At 32.5% G+C, this 17,236-nt stretch overlaps 3 protein-coding genes and 1 long non-coding RNA gene across 6 annotated transcripts; 1 reads left to right on the plus strand and 3 right to left on the minus strand.

The window, feature by feature from the left end:
• Positions 1–491: 491 nt before the first annotated feature.
• RpL9 (ribosomal protein L9) lies at positions 492–3,570 on the minus strand. 2 transcript variants are annotated; one of them, XM_090120613.1, is made up of 3 exons: positions 3,477–3,570; positions 3,013–3,261; positions 492–847 (listed from the first exon to the last, which is right to left on the minus strand). In XM_090120613.1, the coding sequence occupies exons 2-3, from the start codon at positions 3,251–3,253 to the stop codon at positions 516–518; spliced, it is 573 nt and encodes a 190-aa protein (XP_089976739.1). In that variant the 5' UTR covers positions 3,254–3,261; positions 3,477–3,570; the 3' UTR covers positions 492–515. The 2 variants fall into 2 exon arrangements, with proteins under 2 accessions (XP_089976739.1, XP_089976740.1); XM_090120614.1 differs by having other exon boundaries at positions 3,451–3,522.
• Positions 3,571–4,321: 751 nt separating this feature from the next.
• LOC149909028 (uncharacterized) lies at positions 4,322–5,716 on the minus strand. Its single transcript, XR_016456706.1, has 3 exons — positions 5,634–5,716; positions 5,298–5,336; positions 4,322–4,710 (listed from the first exon to the last, which is right to left on the minus strand). It is a non-coding gene; the product is annotated as an uncharacterized LOC149909028 (long non-coding RNA).
• Positions 5,717–5,926: 210 nt separating this feature from the next.
• Positions 5,927–11,734, plus strand: cos (kinesin-like protein costa). The gene is made up of 6 exons (XM_090120615.1): positions 5,927–6,342; positions 6,421–8,354; positions 8,469–8,687; positions 9,311–9,444; positions 10,319–10,439; positions 10,631–11,734. The coding sequence occupies exons 1-6, from the start codon at positions 6,066–6,068 to the stop codon at positions 10,748–10,750; spliced, it is 2,805 nt and encodes a 934-aa protein (XP_089976741.1). The 5' UTR covers positions 5,927–6,065; the 3' UTR covers positions 10,751–11,734.
• Positions 11,663–16,810, minus strand: LOC149909030 (T-cell activation inhibitor, mitochondrial). Of its 2 annotated transcripts, XM_090120616.1 has the most exons (13): positions 16,626–16,810; positions 16,424–16,544; positions 16,037–16,154; positions 15,564–15,702; positions 15,231–15,332; positions 14,867–14,984; positions 14,502–14,604; positions 14,303–14,394; positions 13,530–13,630; positions 13,219–13,365; positions 12,569–12,700; positions 12,336–12,480; positions 11,663–11,931 (listed from the first exon to the last, which is right to left on the minus strand). In XM_090120616.1, the coding sequence occupies exons 1-13, from the start codon at positions 16,646–16,648 to the stop codon at positions 11,845–11,847; spliced, it is 1,428 nt and encodes a 475-aa protein (XP_089976742.1). In that variant the 5' UTR covers positions 16,649–16,810; the 3' UTR covers positions 11,663–11,844. The 2 variants fall into 2 exon arrangements, with proteins under 2 accessions (XP_089976742.1, XP_089976743.1); XM_090120617.1 differs by lacking the exon at positions 16,626–16,810 and having other exon boundaries at positions 16,017–16,154.
• Between the last annotated feature and the right edge of the window lie 426 nt (positions 16,811–17,236).

Below are 17,236 nucleotides of genomic sequence, written 5' to 3' on the forward strand. Positions count from 1 at the left end.
TCTTAGTGAGTCTTGTCAATATCGGTTCAGCTGTCCAGTGATTACCCAGAACAGACAGAGACAAAAATGCAATGTTGATTGTATTACAGATATTCCCATTTTATTATTGGTATCGAATACATATAGATAAATAAATACGTAGACATTTCAAAATCCAAGTCACCACTTATTACTCTGTGTCCAAGTGTGGAAGAGTGTAGAATATCTATTGACAGATGGAAGTACCTAATCTTCTAGTATATAAAAATAAGTCGGGTTTTCCTTCCTGACGAACCGATTTCCACGGTTTTGCATTCGTTGGAAAGGCCTCGGGCTCCGTGAGGTTTATAGCAAAGAAAATGTGTCTCTGGTGGCGAAACGGAGTTCGCCCGGTTTGCTAGTTATTACTAAAGTTCAGTGTGGTTTTTATTATTTAATTAAAGACAATATTTGGAATTGTAAAAAAAAAAAGAAAAACAGCCAATAGAATAAAATATAAATAAAACACAAAATTTCAGCCTATTATTTTAATACACTTATATCTCATCCAGTACAACAGTTGTCTTCTCAGACACATAGAGTCCATCCAAGAACTTTCTGATATCCTTGTTTTTCACTGTTGTGGATTGTTGGATAAGGGCTGCAGAACTCGACACATCCTCCAGAGAGTTGCCTTCAATGATAAGTTCATCTTTCTGTTTGGGCGAGTTGACTACTGTAACACCGGGAGCCATCTTTACCCTTCTGATGAATTTCTCACCGAGGAAGTTACGGATTTCAATCACTGAATTGCCTTCAGTTGTGACACAGTTGATGGGGAAGTGAGCGTATACCGCTCGCATTTTGTATTGGAATCCCTTGGTCACACCTGGAATTAAGTAATGCAATATTAGTACTTGTTTAAATTTTATTATAATATTTCTTTGATAATAATTATGTTTCTCTAGTAAATCAAAATTAATAAGAGGTTTTTAGCCGATCACATAATTATCACTACAATTTCAGACATCCAGTATTATGCATGGTTTCTTATTCATTATTCAAGTATTATCATTGATTCTTTAACAAGGCATTCACCATGTGAGCAAAATAAAGTAGAATGTTAATAATTTATCAAACAACAAATTCAAGTTTTTATATTACAATGGACACAATAATATTAACTGAACCGACCACAAATTTTAGAATAGTTTATGTACCTATTTATTGTTACTATATGCATTGCAAATGCATCTCACAATTTATGTAGTTCAGGCTCATTTAAAGTCAAACAGTTTTGATTTTTTAAGACAAAACGGAATACAGTAGTATCCTTTTATTATGACTCCGGTTAAATTGACCAACCGCTTATTATGACATATTACACAGCAAGTTTGGTTTTCAAAACTCTTGATAAAAGTCGGATAAAATGACTTCGTTTATAGTGACATATTGTTTATTGTGACCAATTTTTAATGAATTGTCTGGTTATACTGACTGAAATGAATTCTAAAGGTGCACTCACACACATCAGTCACCATCAAGTCACCGATGACTGATCGGTGACGGTTTGTGTACGTATCCACAAACACCAGTCACCGTCATGTTGTCCGTCAGTCACGTCGCCGGTTTGACTGAATCATTGAACACATACATCAGGTTAGTCAGTGATTAGACGTGTGTCACGCTAGAGAACATGTAGCAATTATTGACGGTAGCACGACGCTGACTGAACTGAGACGTGACGGCACCGGGTGAGTGGGGATAAAAGTATGATACATGTATGGAAAGATTATGTGACGTGCCTGACCGGTGACGTCACTGATAGATTTCGTGCCGGCGACTGTCGTGTGGGAACAGAGTCATACTAGAACTATTGATACATATTTTTTTTTAATCCTGTCCGGTGACGTGCCGTGACGGTGACTGATGTGTGTGAGAGCACCCTAAAACTTTCAACACTAATTTCTTTTTGGGAAAATTGAGATATCTGACATCACTTTTTTTTTGTTTGTTTTGAGTCTCAATTTGTAGGCATCTCTATTTTGTTTCTCTGTATTAGATACTTACAAAAACAGGAGATTGTTTATTTTCTACAAAATGCTTTGTATGACATGTTTGTCGATTCCCTTCGATGTCATTATAAATGGATTCTACTGTATCTGGTTATAATAATAAAAAATTAAACTAACAGTAATATTGCACTAAAGTTTGATTGATTGTTAACCAGAACCTAATACTGATAAAATGCAGATTTATTTACTATTGTAACTCAAATAATTCATAACAATATTTACACATTACATATTATTTCAATAATTATGTTTACTATAACTTGTTTCCATAAGACATGGTACAATATATGATGGTGGGCATTTTGTTGGAAAAACATTAATATATTTAATAATTATGACAATGTGCATTATTACAATTTTTTCAAGGGAGTTTTCAAATTCCAAGCATTCATGACAAATAGGAATCTATTAAAAATTAAAATATCAGTTTGGTAGAGTACAAAGTTTATAACCTTCTGAGTAAGATGTTTGAATAGTGAATAAGACATGAAGCTTAAAGCTTTATGAAGGAAAATAAGCTTTTAGGCCGGACACTAGGCTTTTCTATCAAAATTTGTAATCACTATTAATTGTTTATGTGTAAATGAAAGCTTGTATAAAAATTTAACCATAAAATTTATTTTAATTCATTCATTAGATATGAAATTTAAATAGTGCAACATGTGCTTAATGGTGAATGTTGGGAGGCAATAAATTTTGATAATTTTATTATAGAATTAAAACACAAGAAGAAAAACCAATAAGAATAATTGATAAATGTATGCTTAACAAATTATAGTTGTTGAATGTTTGCTTAATTTATGGCTAGGTCTTATTCTTGTCATCATTATAAAACAACAAATTAATTTTATAGTAAATAATAATAAAAAATAGACTAATTGTGTGATCATAATTAACTATTAGTAACACTAAGTTTGGAATCTTAAAAACTATCAAAAAGGTTTGTCAATGTTTACACTACAATAACACAAAGTCTTACCTTTGATCATGTTTTCAACATGAGAGCATACAGTACGTACTGCAGCTAGTTCTTTCTTAGATCCAAACCATTTCTCCACCTTCAACAACCGTGGATTCACCATACGAATGTCCACTGCTAAGTGTTTGAAGTTTCGCTTTAATACACCTCGCGGGCCTTTTACTGTTACAAGCCGTGATTTCACATGGACTGTCAGCCCCTCAGGGATTTTAACTTTTTGATTTGCAACAATTTGCTTCATCTTGAGGCCTAAAAAATAAACACTGTGGTTGTAGAAACACAATATAACCTAAGAACTTTTTCAATGTTATTTTTTCGAACAAGTGCACTGTGTCTTTTAAAAATATAAATTAAAAATAACGTGAAATATATTTATTAATTAAAACACAACTGGAAACTATTATTTTTTTTTAATTTAAGGCGATTAAATACGATTACTTTCATGAAATATTTTCGTTGCTTACTTTCAGTGCCACAGAGAGCCGGAAAAAGGCTAGAGACCACAATGTTGCCAACCTACTTGACGTAGTCTGTCAAATGTCAACAGTCACTGTCAATACACTACATTCTACGCATATTTTACGTAACATGTAGCTCTTGAAGGCTCGGCTTGAAGGTTTAAATAATGATTGTTAAATGCAATAACGTACAGAAAATGTAAACTTGATATATGCGATTACTAAGAACCTAAATTAACTGACCACCAAATATAATTGACAAAATTTTAGAAGGTACAGGACACAAATATATTTTAATTTTGTGAATGGCAATTCTTTGTCATCACATTGTCATCACTCTTTTACCGATAAAGAACAATAATAATAGAACTAGTTAGCCATTTGTCTGATGACGATGAAATATATCCGCTCTACACTGAGTAAAATGCTAAATTAGCAAGTTTTTCCTAAATTTACACATAAGGGCTAAGATACACTATATTTGGATCGACCACGAATCAAGAAGCTTATATCTAATACACTGGAGATTGCACTATGACCATTAACTTGTCACAAGAAAATATAACCTTGAATGACGTCAGTGTTGTTTTTTGTCTCTTTCTGTGGGTGACCACACTGGTTTGTATATTCAGGATTTTTCGAAATAAAAAAAACTAAAAATCATGGTCTATAAATAATAACGACATATATTTTTAACAGTATTTATATTATAATATTACTGGTCCACTTACATGAATAATTATCATCTTCATAGGTACATACCATTTTAATTGGTAGAGAATGATAGTTTTAAATAACGCTTGATAACTTTTGATATTCTCATACTACGATTTTTTAATTAAAATGAGTGTTACATACATTAAAACATCGTTTTGGTTACTCAAGCTTCAGTCTAAAACTTTTCAATATTCCAAAGGGAGAGTTGCATCGCTAGTGTTGATGTGTGGTAACGATATTACAGTTCTCAGAAATTCGTATGTCTTTCAGGAGCTGTACTTACGGTTACTAATGGTTTCATGGTGGTTAATTATAATATAATTAAAATTACTTTATCAGTTGAGACGCAGTAACAAGAATGTGGTAAATAAAAAGGTATAGCACTTTTCAAAAGGTTTTTTTTTTCTGGACCGTAATCCTCAGGCTTAAAATGCAAACTGCATATTCTGGCATGTTGATAAATTTTACCCTTGATAGGCACTATGGACAGCCATTTATTTCTTTTTATTTCATTTTTGGAAAGCTGAAATACGTAAAACAAAAAAATGTTGTGTGGTTTTATGAAACTACGGTAAAAGTGAAACTGTTCGAACGGTTCCGAACACTGCTTTGTGTAGCGCATGTCGCGTGACAGTCGGCTGCCGAGTAGGTATACCTACTCGGCAGCCGCGATACACGCGACATGCGCTACACAGACCAAAAAGTTTGAGACGATGTAATAAAAGTTTCACTTTAAAAAATATTAGGTTAAAAAGTATAAATTTCAATGTAAAAAAGAACAAACCACAATATGTGAGTGCAATACCGATGTCGTGTGTTGTTTCATTACTAGTATAAAAAAATTTAAAATGGTGTTCTAAATGTTCATCATAATATTGTTTAGCAATATATTATCGTCGCTATCCGTAAAAACCCATCATCATGGTTACCTTACTTGTCAAATTTGTTTGTTGAATACTTGTTGAAAAATGATGAAAGTATTAGGAAAAGAACTTATTTAACATGATTGCTTAGTAAAATGATGATAAATTTGACGATTTTTGCCATTAAAATGATTCTAAACAGGTAAATGCATGAGTATTGAGGAATATTGTAAATAACGTAACTTGCCTGTGAAATTATAGGCCAGAATTTGGTGTCCAAAAACTTCTGCAATTTGTCACAATGCAATACATTATTAATATTCGGAAAATATTTATTAAATACGCAACAATATTAACTTAAATATTCGAAGCGACGCAATTTTTTTGACACTTATGTCATATTGTCAAAGTGAGAGTTGCTACAATTTTATTATGGTAACTACCCATAATCAGGGAATATCGCTTTTTAATAATTGGTTCAGATACTTATTTTATTTAGCATAAATAATAATTGTCTCATCCAACAATGCTTCTGAATGACGTTGTTGGCAATTTATCAACAAACTCATGTACAAAAACTAACCTTTTGCACAGAATATTACAGCATACATAGTAGCCTTGGGAAAACTTCGTATTAACAGTGGCAATACCAAGTTAGGTGTGAAAGTGATAGAAAACAACAATTTTCTTGTTACACGTCAAATGTTCATACCGAATCTCCAGTGTATAGATATAAGCTTCTTGACCACGAATCAACTAGGGCATAGACATGGCATAGACTATAAAATATAAAGTTAAAAAAGAAATGTGTTGACAAAGTCAAACATTTTGACAGGAGCTCCAAAAAATAAATAAATATTTATTTATAAAAATAATTGGTGTCTGAAATAATGTAATAGGAAGCAATATAGTTTTATAATATGATCAAAAGTTCAATTATTGATAATATTTCTGGTGCCATCCGATACCGATTTGCGACACAGTGAAAATTTTCAAATACTTATCCACGATAAATATGGATATACCTGTGCAAATAGCTATTCGCTTGAAGCCTCCAAGCATTGCGGATTCACTACAATGTATATTCAGCAATCCTGTAACGCAAATCGTTATAACAGAGAGTGGCCAAACATTTCATGTAAATAGAGCCTTACCCGTAGACTGTACGCAAGCTCATCTCTTTAATTCATTTATGATTCCACAAATCAACTGTTTCCTAGATGGATGTGATACTTCAGTTGTGGTGTTTGGTCAGTCAAAGACAGGAAAAACTTACACATTATTTGGTCCAGGTAAGTGTGTATAAGTTATCAATTGAGAAAACAATGTAAACAGAGTAGTCAAATGTTAATCAACTTTAATATTTTTAGGTTTTGAATGCATACACAGTGAATGCGACCAAGGTATTGTTCCAAGATTTTTAACAGAAATATTTCACAAACTCAGTCAAATGCCTGAGAGGGAATTTATATTACATATAACATGGATGCAAGTTATCAACAACAATATATTTGATGTACTTGGAGGTGGACTAATTAGGTGTTGTAATATTGAAGAAGCCTTTCAATATTTGCAATTAGGCTGGCGGCAAAGGTGTATTGGTAATTATCACACTGTCTTCACAGTCAGTGTGGAGCAAAAGTGGGTTGGAACTAATGGAGTTCTCAACCATAGGATGTCAACAGCTAGTTTTTGTGAACTTGCTGCTTATCCAGACCCTGGCCTGTTTGCGTTAGAGAGTATAATTAAAGAATTAGTTGCTGGTAATCCACCTAAACAAATCAATTATGATAGATGCATTCTAACAGCTATGTTGAGAGATTCTTTTGGTGGAAGAGCTTTTACATGGGTCATTGGATGCATAAGTACAGAACCAGAGGAATATCAGGATACTCTAAAAACACTCAATGTATGTTTGTGTTGCCGTGGCATTAAGAATTTTGTCACTGTAAATTTGTTTGCTGATAATAACACTCCTGTATATTCTGAAAAGAGTGCTATACCATCAGATAATGCATTTAACTTGCAATTTGCTACTGCACAGTGGATAAAGCTAGTTTCAAATGCAGAAGGCTTATTCAACAAGATATTACAATCTAAGTCATTATCTGAGACAGATATGAATCAAGTTAGCGAATGGTTGTTTTTAAAAGCTGAGTGTGATGAATGTCTTAATAGTGAAATAACTGTAGATAATAAAGATGTCAATACAAAGCAAGGATTACCTAGAATAGCTGAAGACACAGAACCCAGTGAACCAAGTGAATCAGATGTTGAGTCTGATTCAGAGGATAGTGATTCAGAAACTGTCTTTCAAGATAAGGTCGAAAAGATGATGGAATATTTTAGGGAAAAAAATGATCAGTTGTATGCTGAGAGATGTGAAGAGTATTTAAATCATATAGATTCAGATGATATTACAATATCTGAAACAAGTGGATCTCAATCATTGCCTGTGATGACTTCACAATCAAATTCTGGAAGAAGAAGAACTATTCAACCTGGTGAAAGTATATCTGGTGCTCAGTTAGAACTTTTAAGGAAGGTAGCAGCTAAAGCAATCTCACCTGAATCTCAGAAAATTCTAATAGAATCTCATAAAAAGGAAATAGACCCTGAACCAAAACTGATAGAAAGAGAATTGTTGAAAATGATAGACAATCCAAAAACAACAGAAATATGCAAGAAATATAAGATGACAAAAGAAAAGTATGCACAAAAACAAGTTCTAGCTAGGAAATTGTCAAAAGAGATTAGTACTAGTCAATCTCAATTAAAAGAGTTAATTAATCTTTGTATATCTAAAAAAAGGCTCATTGATGACCTGACTAGGAGCATTTCAAATAATACTCGTAATAAGTCATACACAGAGAGAGTAGAATCGAATATTATTGAAATGGACTCTATGAAAGAAATAAAAAGACATGAAACTAATTTAAAGACTTATAAAAAACAAATTGACCAAATCAAAAGGCAAATAAAGAAAGATGAGAAAAGAAAGAATACATTAGATGTTGAGTTACTTAAGGATAAATTAAAATTAGATGAACTATCAGAAACATCTCTTGATTTAAAGGATAAAAAAGTGCATACAATTAAACACTTTACAAATAGAATCACTCAACTAGATACCATATTAAAAGAAAAGGCGAATGATCTAGCAAATTTGGAACTTTCAAGAGAAAAAGAACTGATGTTGAGAAAAGAAATTAAGAATTTGCGTAAAGCTAGAGAGTGCTTACATGAGCAGCGGTGTAGTTTAGGACATAAGAGAAAATTATATAAATCACTTTCAGATTCTGAGGTCAGTATAATTCATAAAAATCCTCTGAAATTATTATTTTTCTTATTTCCTGAATATTTTTTGTGTTAATGAAAATTTTTCGTAAACATTTATTTAAAATATTTTTTTTTATAGGAACGAAAATTGCTAGAATGTGAAGAAGCTATAGAAGCTATTGATACAGCTATAGAATATAAGAACAATTTAATTTGCGGAAGATCCCCTTCTGCATCTTTATCAGATTCACCAGATAACAAGGATTCCAGGAGTAGAGGGGAACAGATGTTGATGGCAAGGCTAGATAAATTGTCACATGAAGAAATGAAAACACTGCTTTATAGGTATTTCCAAAAGGTAATTTGTTTTAAATATTTATTTTTTATATATTATACAGATTCAATCAATATAAAAATGCTTATTGCATGTAGTTTGTAGAACATTAACTAAGTTTTAGCCTGGTCATTGGTTTATAATACAAACAACTAAACTCACAATCGCTGATAAAAAAGTGACCAAAAAATACCCCAGCGGCGTTTTAGATTACAACATTAATTCAAATTACCTCCTTATTTCGTGGCAGTAATGATCTAAGTGATGTCACTCATTTGAAAACTCTGCTTACGACTAAAAAGTCGCTTAGGCAGAGTTTATATTAGAGTTTTTAGAGAAATATTATTACAGTTTTGCTAGACAATTTTTGAGCGTTATTATGCGAAGTCGTCCATTTTATGGCAATGAATCTAGTTTAAAAAAAATTGGTTGTTTGTAAATTCGGTTTACTGGCGATAGTTGAACGTGACAACGTCCGATTGTGCTTCTTTGTCACTCGTTCCGCGCTTGCACTTCAAGCCTTACATGGAACGCCTCAGAGCGAGGTAACGTCGCATGAGTCATGTTTTTTCGCCGGCTCTATCGAATTATAAGACGTTGTCACGTCAAAAATCGTGTATGTTAATTGGTTGTATAATTGGTAACAGGTGGTAGACTTGCGCAGTGCGTGTGCGGCGCTAGAGGCGGGCGCGGCGGCGGCGGCTGAGGAGGCGGCCACGTGGCGTGCGCGCGCCGCCGCCGCTTGGCGACATGCGCAGAGATCGCGACCGCCGCCTAATAGGTATTTAAATACAACTTGTAGGCGATCTTCACACTGCCCCGCACCACGCTACATGTTGCGTGACTGCGTGTTTAACGTTACTTGTAAGTATCTCCGTTTGTATAGAAAACACGCACAGTCCAACATACTGAAAATGCAACCACGCGCGTTCATGCGGATCACGCGCATACACGCGGAGAAACATGCACACACGCGCGTAGGTGCGGGGCGAGACGCAAGGTATGGCACACCGAACCCGCAGTGCCGCGCGTCGTGATGCTCAGTATTGCACGACCACCACAGAGAACGGCGAATAAATGAGAACCGCCGTGCGTGAATCTACAAACGCACCTACGCGCGTGAGTGCGCAAAAACCGGCACGATGATGCAGATCTGCACTCCCGCAGGAACGCGAGTAGGTGCTTCGACACGCAATATGCAGCATGATGCGGGGCAGTGTGAAGATCGCCGTATTGTTATTATATGGTAACCAATATAAATTATTACCATAAAATTTATGAACATACATATAAAATAGATGTATGTGATTTCAGAATAAAAAAACAGCGGGTGTGCCAGGTACACGTGTCAGAAGTGAAACTTCTTTGGCAAATTCAAAGATCGTCATGATGTGACACTACTGCCATGACGCGGCCCTGAAATTTTACCCGCAACGCGCCTAAAGAAGTTTCATTTCAACAAAATATTTTCTTTCGTAGAACTGTAAAAAAATAATATTGCTTGCAAAAACTTTACTGACAATGGCGCCTGGTGTAAATGGTCTATTCTTGAGAATACTGAATATAGGTTTACTAGAATCGGATTATTTACGGTAATAAAGTGTAAGTATATAAAGCAAGGGTCATAGTTATAAAGATAATTTTTTTGTTTACAGATGTCTAGATGGAGGGAATTTCGATCGAGCCCTATCATTGGGGATAACAACAGATTCAGAAACGTCAGACGACGCGATGCGATTAGTTGATCGAATGCGACAGCTCGCTAGATACCCACCGGTAAGTTTCGTTTTTTACTTTAGGTTTCATTTAAATGATAGTACAAATTAAAGCCGTAGTCCACCATGCTGCCTAAATATTTGTGGGCGAGTCAAAAGCCTTAAAAATTTATCTTGAATCTTATAGATATCTATTTTAGTAGTATTTCTTTTAGTAATAAAAAATGCTTATTGAATGATTTATGTTTTCAGGCCCCTATAATTCCCAGTCAAAACTTACGCCAACTGATGCCAGCTACTCATTTGCCAGTGGCCAAAGTTACAAAGGAGAAAAACAAACTCGTGATTGTACAGCAGAACAAAAAACACTGATATTATAGTTTTGTTAAGTATGTATTTTTTTAAATACTCATTATTTATTATTGTAATGTATCTGATAATTATTACATTCGCTCTTTTTAATGTTTGTATAGTGTTACACCATTTTAGTGTTATTGTATTATGTAATAGTTTTAAATATTGACGAGGCATTTAAGACGGTTTTATTTTATAAATATGACACGAGCTAGAGTGCTTTAAAGTTTAGAAGAAGATAAACCATTGTCACATGCACTAAACAATTTAATTTGGAAGACTGCAGTTCGGTGATATTAGAATTTATATTATATAAATCGGTAGAAATTTTGAATCATCACAACAGTAGACAATTTAGTGGATTTTTGTCTAATATTTAAGTATAATAATTGAATTGATGAGATCCATAAAATCTATACAGTATCATGTTAAATCTTTGTTCTTTCACTCTTTAAGATAGTTATCATTAAATTGCAATGCATATAAAATGATTGATAAGATAAGATTGCAAAAGGTTCTATAATGAAAGCAATTTTGATGCTGCATAATGCGATATGGCTATAAAACTCAGTATTGCTGCTATGAATTTTGACTAAGTTTTATGTAATTCTTAAATGTTACATTTACCTAAACCACATAAGTATGAAGTACCAGAATGAAAGAAGTTATAAAGACCTTTAACTTTATTGCTTGTTTCTAATGATCTGATGGTAGGTTATAACCGTTTTATTGTCTATCTATTTGTGTCTAAAATTTTCTGCGTTACCCATTTCTTAACTAGATAAGGGGGCGTTACGTATTTATAGACGTTCCTTAAACTTTACAAAAATGTTAGAATTGGACGCTTGGGAATAAAGTCTTAATTGTAGTACTCGCTAGCCAAATGTTCAGTAGTTCTGTAAACAGTAGAGTTGCCCAAATAAAACAAGGTTTCAACTTTTAACGTATACGTTTATTCGCTATATAATTCGATTTTGCTATTCAGATTACATTTTATTAACATTGTTCAATTTATGTACACTTTGTATTGTTAATAAAATTTTAATCAAGAAAAGCTTCACATTATTTTATACACTATACAAATTAAAGCTATCTATATATAAGTATATAATCTATTTAAAATTCCATGGAATACATAATACGCCGTCAGACAGCACGGAATAGTAATGAGTTACGTGTAATATATTTCCTCGTAAATTCTGTAACAACAAGTGATAACTGCGTTAAAAACAACCGACTTCAAACTTGCACTTGCAACATTTACAAATACAGACAAAAATGCTCATAAAATAAAAACTACTGGGCCTATCCGAATAAAATTTTTATGGGACCAATTCGACACCATCCCGCATCGAACAAAAAAAGAATCACGTAAATCGGTTCAGAAACCTCGGAGTAATCGGTGTAGGTACATACATAAAAAAAAAAACATACCGGCCGAATTGATAACCTCCTCCTTTTTTTTTGAAGTCGGTTAAAAAAAATAATGTCATCAATTTTAAGTATGAATATGGAATATACATTTTATTTAAGTAATAAATGATATAGAGGCGCGAGTAAAGGTTTTCAAATACATATTCATTATTCATCTCTAATGGCTTACCTCATCCATTTTCACAATTCGAGTCAACAATCTTTGACAGCATAGTATCATCAATCCAGGTGTAATGCTGTCATCTTTAGTTAGGTCCAATAGTTGAAACCTTTCCTTTACCTCTTTGTGTAGAGCTTTTTCAATATGTTTATTTCTGAAATTGTTATATTTTTTTATTATTCAAACATAAAAAATTAAGGTAGGTGCAGAATATTATGCAATCTAAACAAAATTGCACTTACATGCTATATTCAGTTAAAAGTAGCGTGGCTTCGTCTAAATGATTCGTAATAAAAGCAATTAGTTCATCCGCTGGACAAGACGATGGTGTGATGAACTGACCAGTTGGCGAAACCATCAAAGGACCTGCTTCACTGAAAAAAATATTTATTTATTTTAGTTTCATGAAGAATTCATTTAATCTTTTCCTTTAAAAGAAGATACGTTTTGCGATCAAACATGAATAGACGGGCATATAACAAAAAAAAAGGTGGCAGTTTCTTGGCGCCCAATAGTTTTGAATTTCTATAACATGTAAACATAATATAGTGTACTTACAAAATGGACTATCTTGTTACATTAACGCCTGTACACCGACGCATTCGCGTGCGGCAGCGAAACAACGAAAAATCTGTCAGTAGTGTGGCAGGATTTCGCATATGATTTGTCTCACTCTAGCACATAGATAGATGAAATAGTTGCGTCATTGTTTCGCAAGGAACTGCGAAATGGTCATTACACAGACGCATTGCGAAAAAGTTGCGAAAACATTGCTGTGTACTAAGATTCTGCAGATATTTCGCTACGCAGTAGTTTCGCAGATATTCGCTGCCGCACGCGAATGCGTAGGTGTACTAACGGCGTTAATAAGTTTGAAGAAACAGTTACTTACGGTTCGACAACAATTTCGTATTTGCTAAGCGATTCAGGCACAGAATCTGGAATTTTCCTCCCGCATCCATAAAAATCGCCTATTGATGTTATCAACTGACGGAGGTGACTACAATATTGAGCTGCTGATACTTTAGGCATAAATTTTCTGTAAGAAAATTTTATTTTTTTCAGTGAAATTACATAAGTGCATTAATAAAAATAAAAACCTTGAAAATATTTCTGAGCTATCTAACGAGCGATACAATACACAGGTTTTATATGAGTTGTTAGTGTTAACACCCTTATAAAATAATCCAAAAGATGACTCACCTTCTACAGATATGTATATTCCTAAGGATACTCGAAAGTGCTTTCTCATAATTGGGTATTTCAGTAAGGGCACTGTCTTCTTGACTGACTTTTTTAATAAGCTAAGTTGAAAAGAAAATGCATATTGTAGAATATAAATCTTAAATCTAAAGATTTAAGATTTATATTCTACAAATATATTAATAATATTGTAGAATATAAATCTTAAATCTAAAGATTTAAGATTTATATTCTACAAATAAGATACTTTAAATTAAGATATAATATATTAAGATACTTTAAAAATTATTTTATTCACTACATATTTTGCTATTGAAAAGTATAGTATTATTATAATATTTTATCTTAAGTACAGTATCTTAAGGTATCCGGTATCAGCGTTCTGACCATCATTTTTCTCTTTGTCATTGCGTACTAAGACCCCTGTAGAACCGCCATCCTGTTACAAATGACCCGAAATTTTGTGGGTCAAAATAAATAAAATATTATAAAAAAAATAATATAAAATATTAGCGGTCCGCCCCGGCTTCGCCCGTGGTACATATTTACCTTTTCTCTACATAAGAACCATCCTCGTACTTCAAGGAATATAATAAAAAAAGAATTTTCAAAATCGGTCCACCCGTTCTCGAGTTATGCGCTTACCAACACATTTTGCGATTCATTTTTATATATAAGATTACAGTATCTTAAGATAAAATATAATAGTATCTTCACCGTGTGTGACGCGCTTTAATACTACTATTTTATCAAGTGATAGGCAATTGACTCACCGACAGCCACTCATGTCTCACATCTATTATATTCAGAAAAACATCTCCATCTAAGCTCACTCCTGTAAATTGTCCTAGAGCAATGGTTCTATCTGAAAATAATAAAAAAAACATACATTAAAATCTAAAAATATAACATGAAATTCTTGCTGAGTCGACTAGTTGAGATTATAATGAGAAGAAACAAAATAATATTTACCTTTTAAATTAATCATATGTTGTGGGTGTTGAGATGCCATAGATGTAAGACTTTGTAACGCTCCCCTTATGTGACTTATATTCCAACCACTGTCATATTTAACCTAAAACATTGATTTCAATAAAAACTGGAAATATTTAATATTATGTAAAAAAACATTAATAAATAAAAACTGATGATTGATATAGGTATAATAAAAATATTCATAAAACAAATAGGTAAGATAGCATTATTTTTTACATTAGACGACAAAATCACACACTCTTTATATTTAAATTAAAATCTGTGTATCCTAAAAGTAGTATGTAAATTCATCATTGAGTTAAGACATTGAGAAAAATGTTTATGTCAATTGCTTTACCAACTTCTTTTATACCATATGACTTGCGAAGTTCTGTAATTAGGGATTCCACTTGGTTTCTCGTTGCTTGTGTTGAATCATATTTTTCTCTGGCTATCTTGCTGTTATCTAAAACCCATTCACTGAAAGAACACAACATATATATTACACAACTCTATTATTATCACGACATAGTATAAAACAAAGTCGCTTTCTCAGTCCCTATTTATGCTTAATCTTTAAAACATTTTGATGCGGTTTTTTTAATAGATAGAATGATTTAAGAGGAAGGTTTTAGTATATTATAGTTTATTATATTTTAGACAAAGCGGGCGAAGCCGCGGGCGGAAAGCTAATATTGAATAAAATAAAAAATAGGCAATGCTTACATAATATTTGATACTGCTCTTTTTTCTTCCACCTTCCTTTTCATCTGTGTTGCTTTATCAAAATCATCTTTGTACTTTTCATATGCTTTATTAAAATCTACACTGAAAAGGGTAATGATGTTTAATGATGAATAAAATATATTAATTTTGTATGACTAAAGTTTATGTTAACATAATAAATAATAATATTTATATCAATTGGTGGCCTTGGTTGTTGGCAAAACAAAACAATCACTTCCATTGATGATAAGATTATATCAATGGAAAAGATGTTTCTTTGCAGAATTTTATTTTACTTAATAATAAACAATCACATAACAAAATTATAGCTACCTAAACTGTTGTTTCCTGTCTTGTGTCCTTGGTATTTTATCTATGTAACTTGTAGAAATATCACAGGCGTTTAAAACTTTGACTACAGTTTCTCTTACATTATTGCTATCCAACTTTATGTTTACTAATTCAAATTGACCTGTTGACACAAAGATAAGGAATGTTAAGATTGTTTCAGTAACATAAAATTAATAAGAAAAGCTTAGGTAAGGGGATTATATTGTATCTTTAATTGAGGTTCGGTTGAAGGAGTCTCACTGTTAGTAGAATGTTCTATAACTATGATACTATTTTTTTACTTCTATACTATTTGTTGTATTAAAATCAAATATGCCTTATTTTTATATGATTCTAGTTTTCAGTTAAAGATAATTTCAATATGGACATTTAGTTCACTTTACTATTTACATAGGATAAAATTATCAAACATTATCAACAATTTATGTATACTACCTGCATATATTAGCTTATACCTTCGGACATATCTTTTTTTCTTAAATAAAATGGAAGTGTTGACACACATGTATTTCGACTAGATTGTTGAGCCTCTAATAATGCACTGAGTTGTTGCAAAGAAATTTCATTAATTTTCTGAAACAATAAAAATACAGAGATATATTGAAATACAGAGAATATTTTTGTAAAGAGTTAGAACCCCAGATTTGTTCTGATTTAATCTTTAAAACTCTTAATTGAATGGCAATCAATAAGTTACAAAAAAATCTTATTCAAAAGCAGTTGGATTAATTTAAGCTCTTCTAATTGATTTTTAATTTGCCTAAAACGTCTTCGGTCATTAGTCATCGGTAGTTTAAGTGAAGCTCTAACTTATGAATAAAATACTCATGAAAACCACTTACTCTTTGTTCAGGATATTTTCCAAATAAATCAGGATGGACTCGAAAATAAAATGGCCTCAAAGCTGTGGATACTTCTGCTGAACTTAAACATCTGTGTATAAGACCGCCCGGATACCCATAGCTGTTTGTGATTAAAATTACAATTTATATTATTTTGTGATGATATGCAATGAGAAGATTTAATAAATTCTGAAAAACAAACCTCGTTCTTAACCTGCAAAACATTTTGTACGTTTATAATATGAGTTTGGGCTTCGTTATTTACTAATTTAGCTGAGCATTTGATATTGCGCACTTGTTTCTTTGAGATACATTATTTTTGTTGTATTCTTGCATTCAGGTTAAAAATTTTGCCCAAACTGACGTCTGACATGATTTGTCATTTTAGAATAATCAAATAGAATTTGACGTAATATAAAAGAAGTCAGAAGTCACATTGACAGCCATAGACATAACACACATTATTTAACTGTAGTCTGAGGTATATATACACTATACAACCACTATACAGAAGAATTCATCATTCCAAATTTATTTCAATACAAAAAAATAAAGAGATTTCACCAACTAACAGAGTAATATGCTATAAAAAATCCTAGATGCGCAGTTCATAGAACCAATGGATTTTGTCGATTTCAAAGGGGAAAATATAGTTTGTACGTACCTATAAATCCATACTCCATACTAATATTATAAATGCGAAAGTAACTCTGTCTGTAAGTGTAGTAAAATGTAACCCAACAATATTAATATAGCCAATAGATTGATTGCGATACAATTGAATTTAAATATGTTACGGAAATACAACTTAAG

This window comes from Colias eurytheme, chromosome 4, assembly GCF_061535395.1.
Source record: "Colias eurytheme isolate Ceu_HAF_F1 chromosome 4, ilColEury1 Martin Lab GWU primary, whole genome shotgun sequence".
Lineage (NCBI taxonomy): Eukaryota > Metazoa > Arthropoda > Insecta > Lepidoptera > Pieridae > Colias > Colias eurytheme.

What these genes read in the sequence shown, in the direction of transcription:
- LOC149909030 (XM_090120616.1), bottom strand. Translation starts at nt 16,648, where the DNA reads ATGTTTTGCAGGTTAAGAACGAG. An exon ending in TTTTGCAGGTTAAGAACGAG is followed by an intron (nt 16,545 to 16,625) that starts GTTTGTTTTTCA and finishes AATCACAAACAG; the next exon opens with CTATGGGTATCCGGGCGGTC. An exon ending in GACAGGAAACAACAGTTTAG is followed by an intron (nt 15,333 to 15,563) that starts GTAGCTATAATT and finishes TACCCTTTTCAG; the next exon opens with TGTAGATTTTAATAAAGCAT.
- RpL9 (XM_090120613.1), bottom strand. Translation starts at nt 3,253, where the DNA reads ATGAAGCAAATTGTTGCAAATCAAAAAGTTAAAATCCCTGAGGGGCTG. An exon ending in TGTTGAAAACATGATCAAAG is followed by an intron (nt 848 to 3,012) that starts GTAAGACTTTGT and finishes ACTTAATTCCAG; the next exon opens with GTGTGACCAAGGGATTCCAA.
- cos (XM_090120615.1), top strand. Translation starts at nt 6,066, where the DNA reads ATGGATATACCTGTGCAAATAGCTATTCGCTTGAAGCCTCCAAGCATT. An exon ending in TTACACATTATTTGGTCCAG is followed by an intron (nt 6,343 to 6,420) that starts GTAAGTGTGTAT and finishes TAATATTTTTAG; the next exon opens with GTTTTGAATGCATACACAGT. An exon ending in TCGCGACCGCCGCCTAATAG is followed by an intron (nt 9,445 to 10,318) that starts GTATTTAAATAC and finishes TTTTGTTTACAG; the next exon opens with ATGTCTAGATGGAGGGAATT.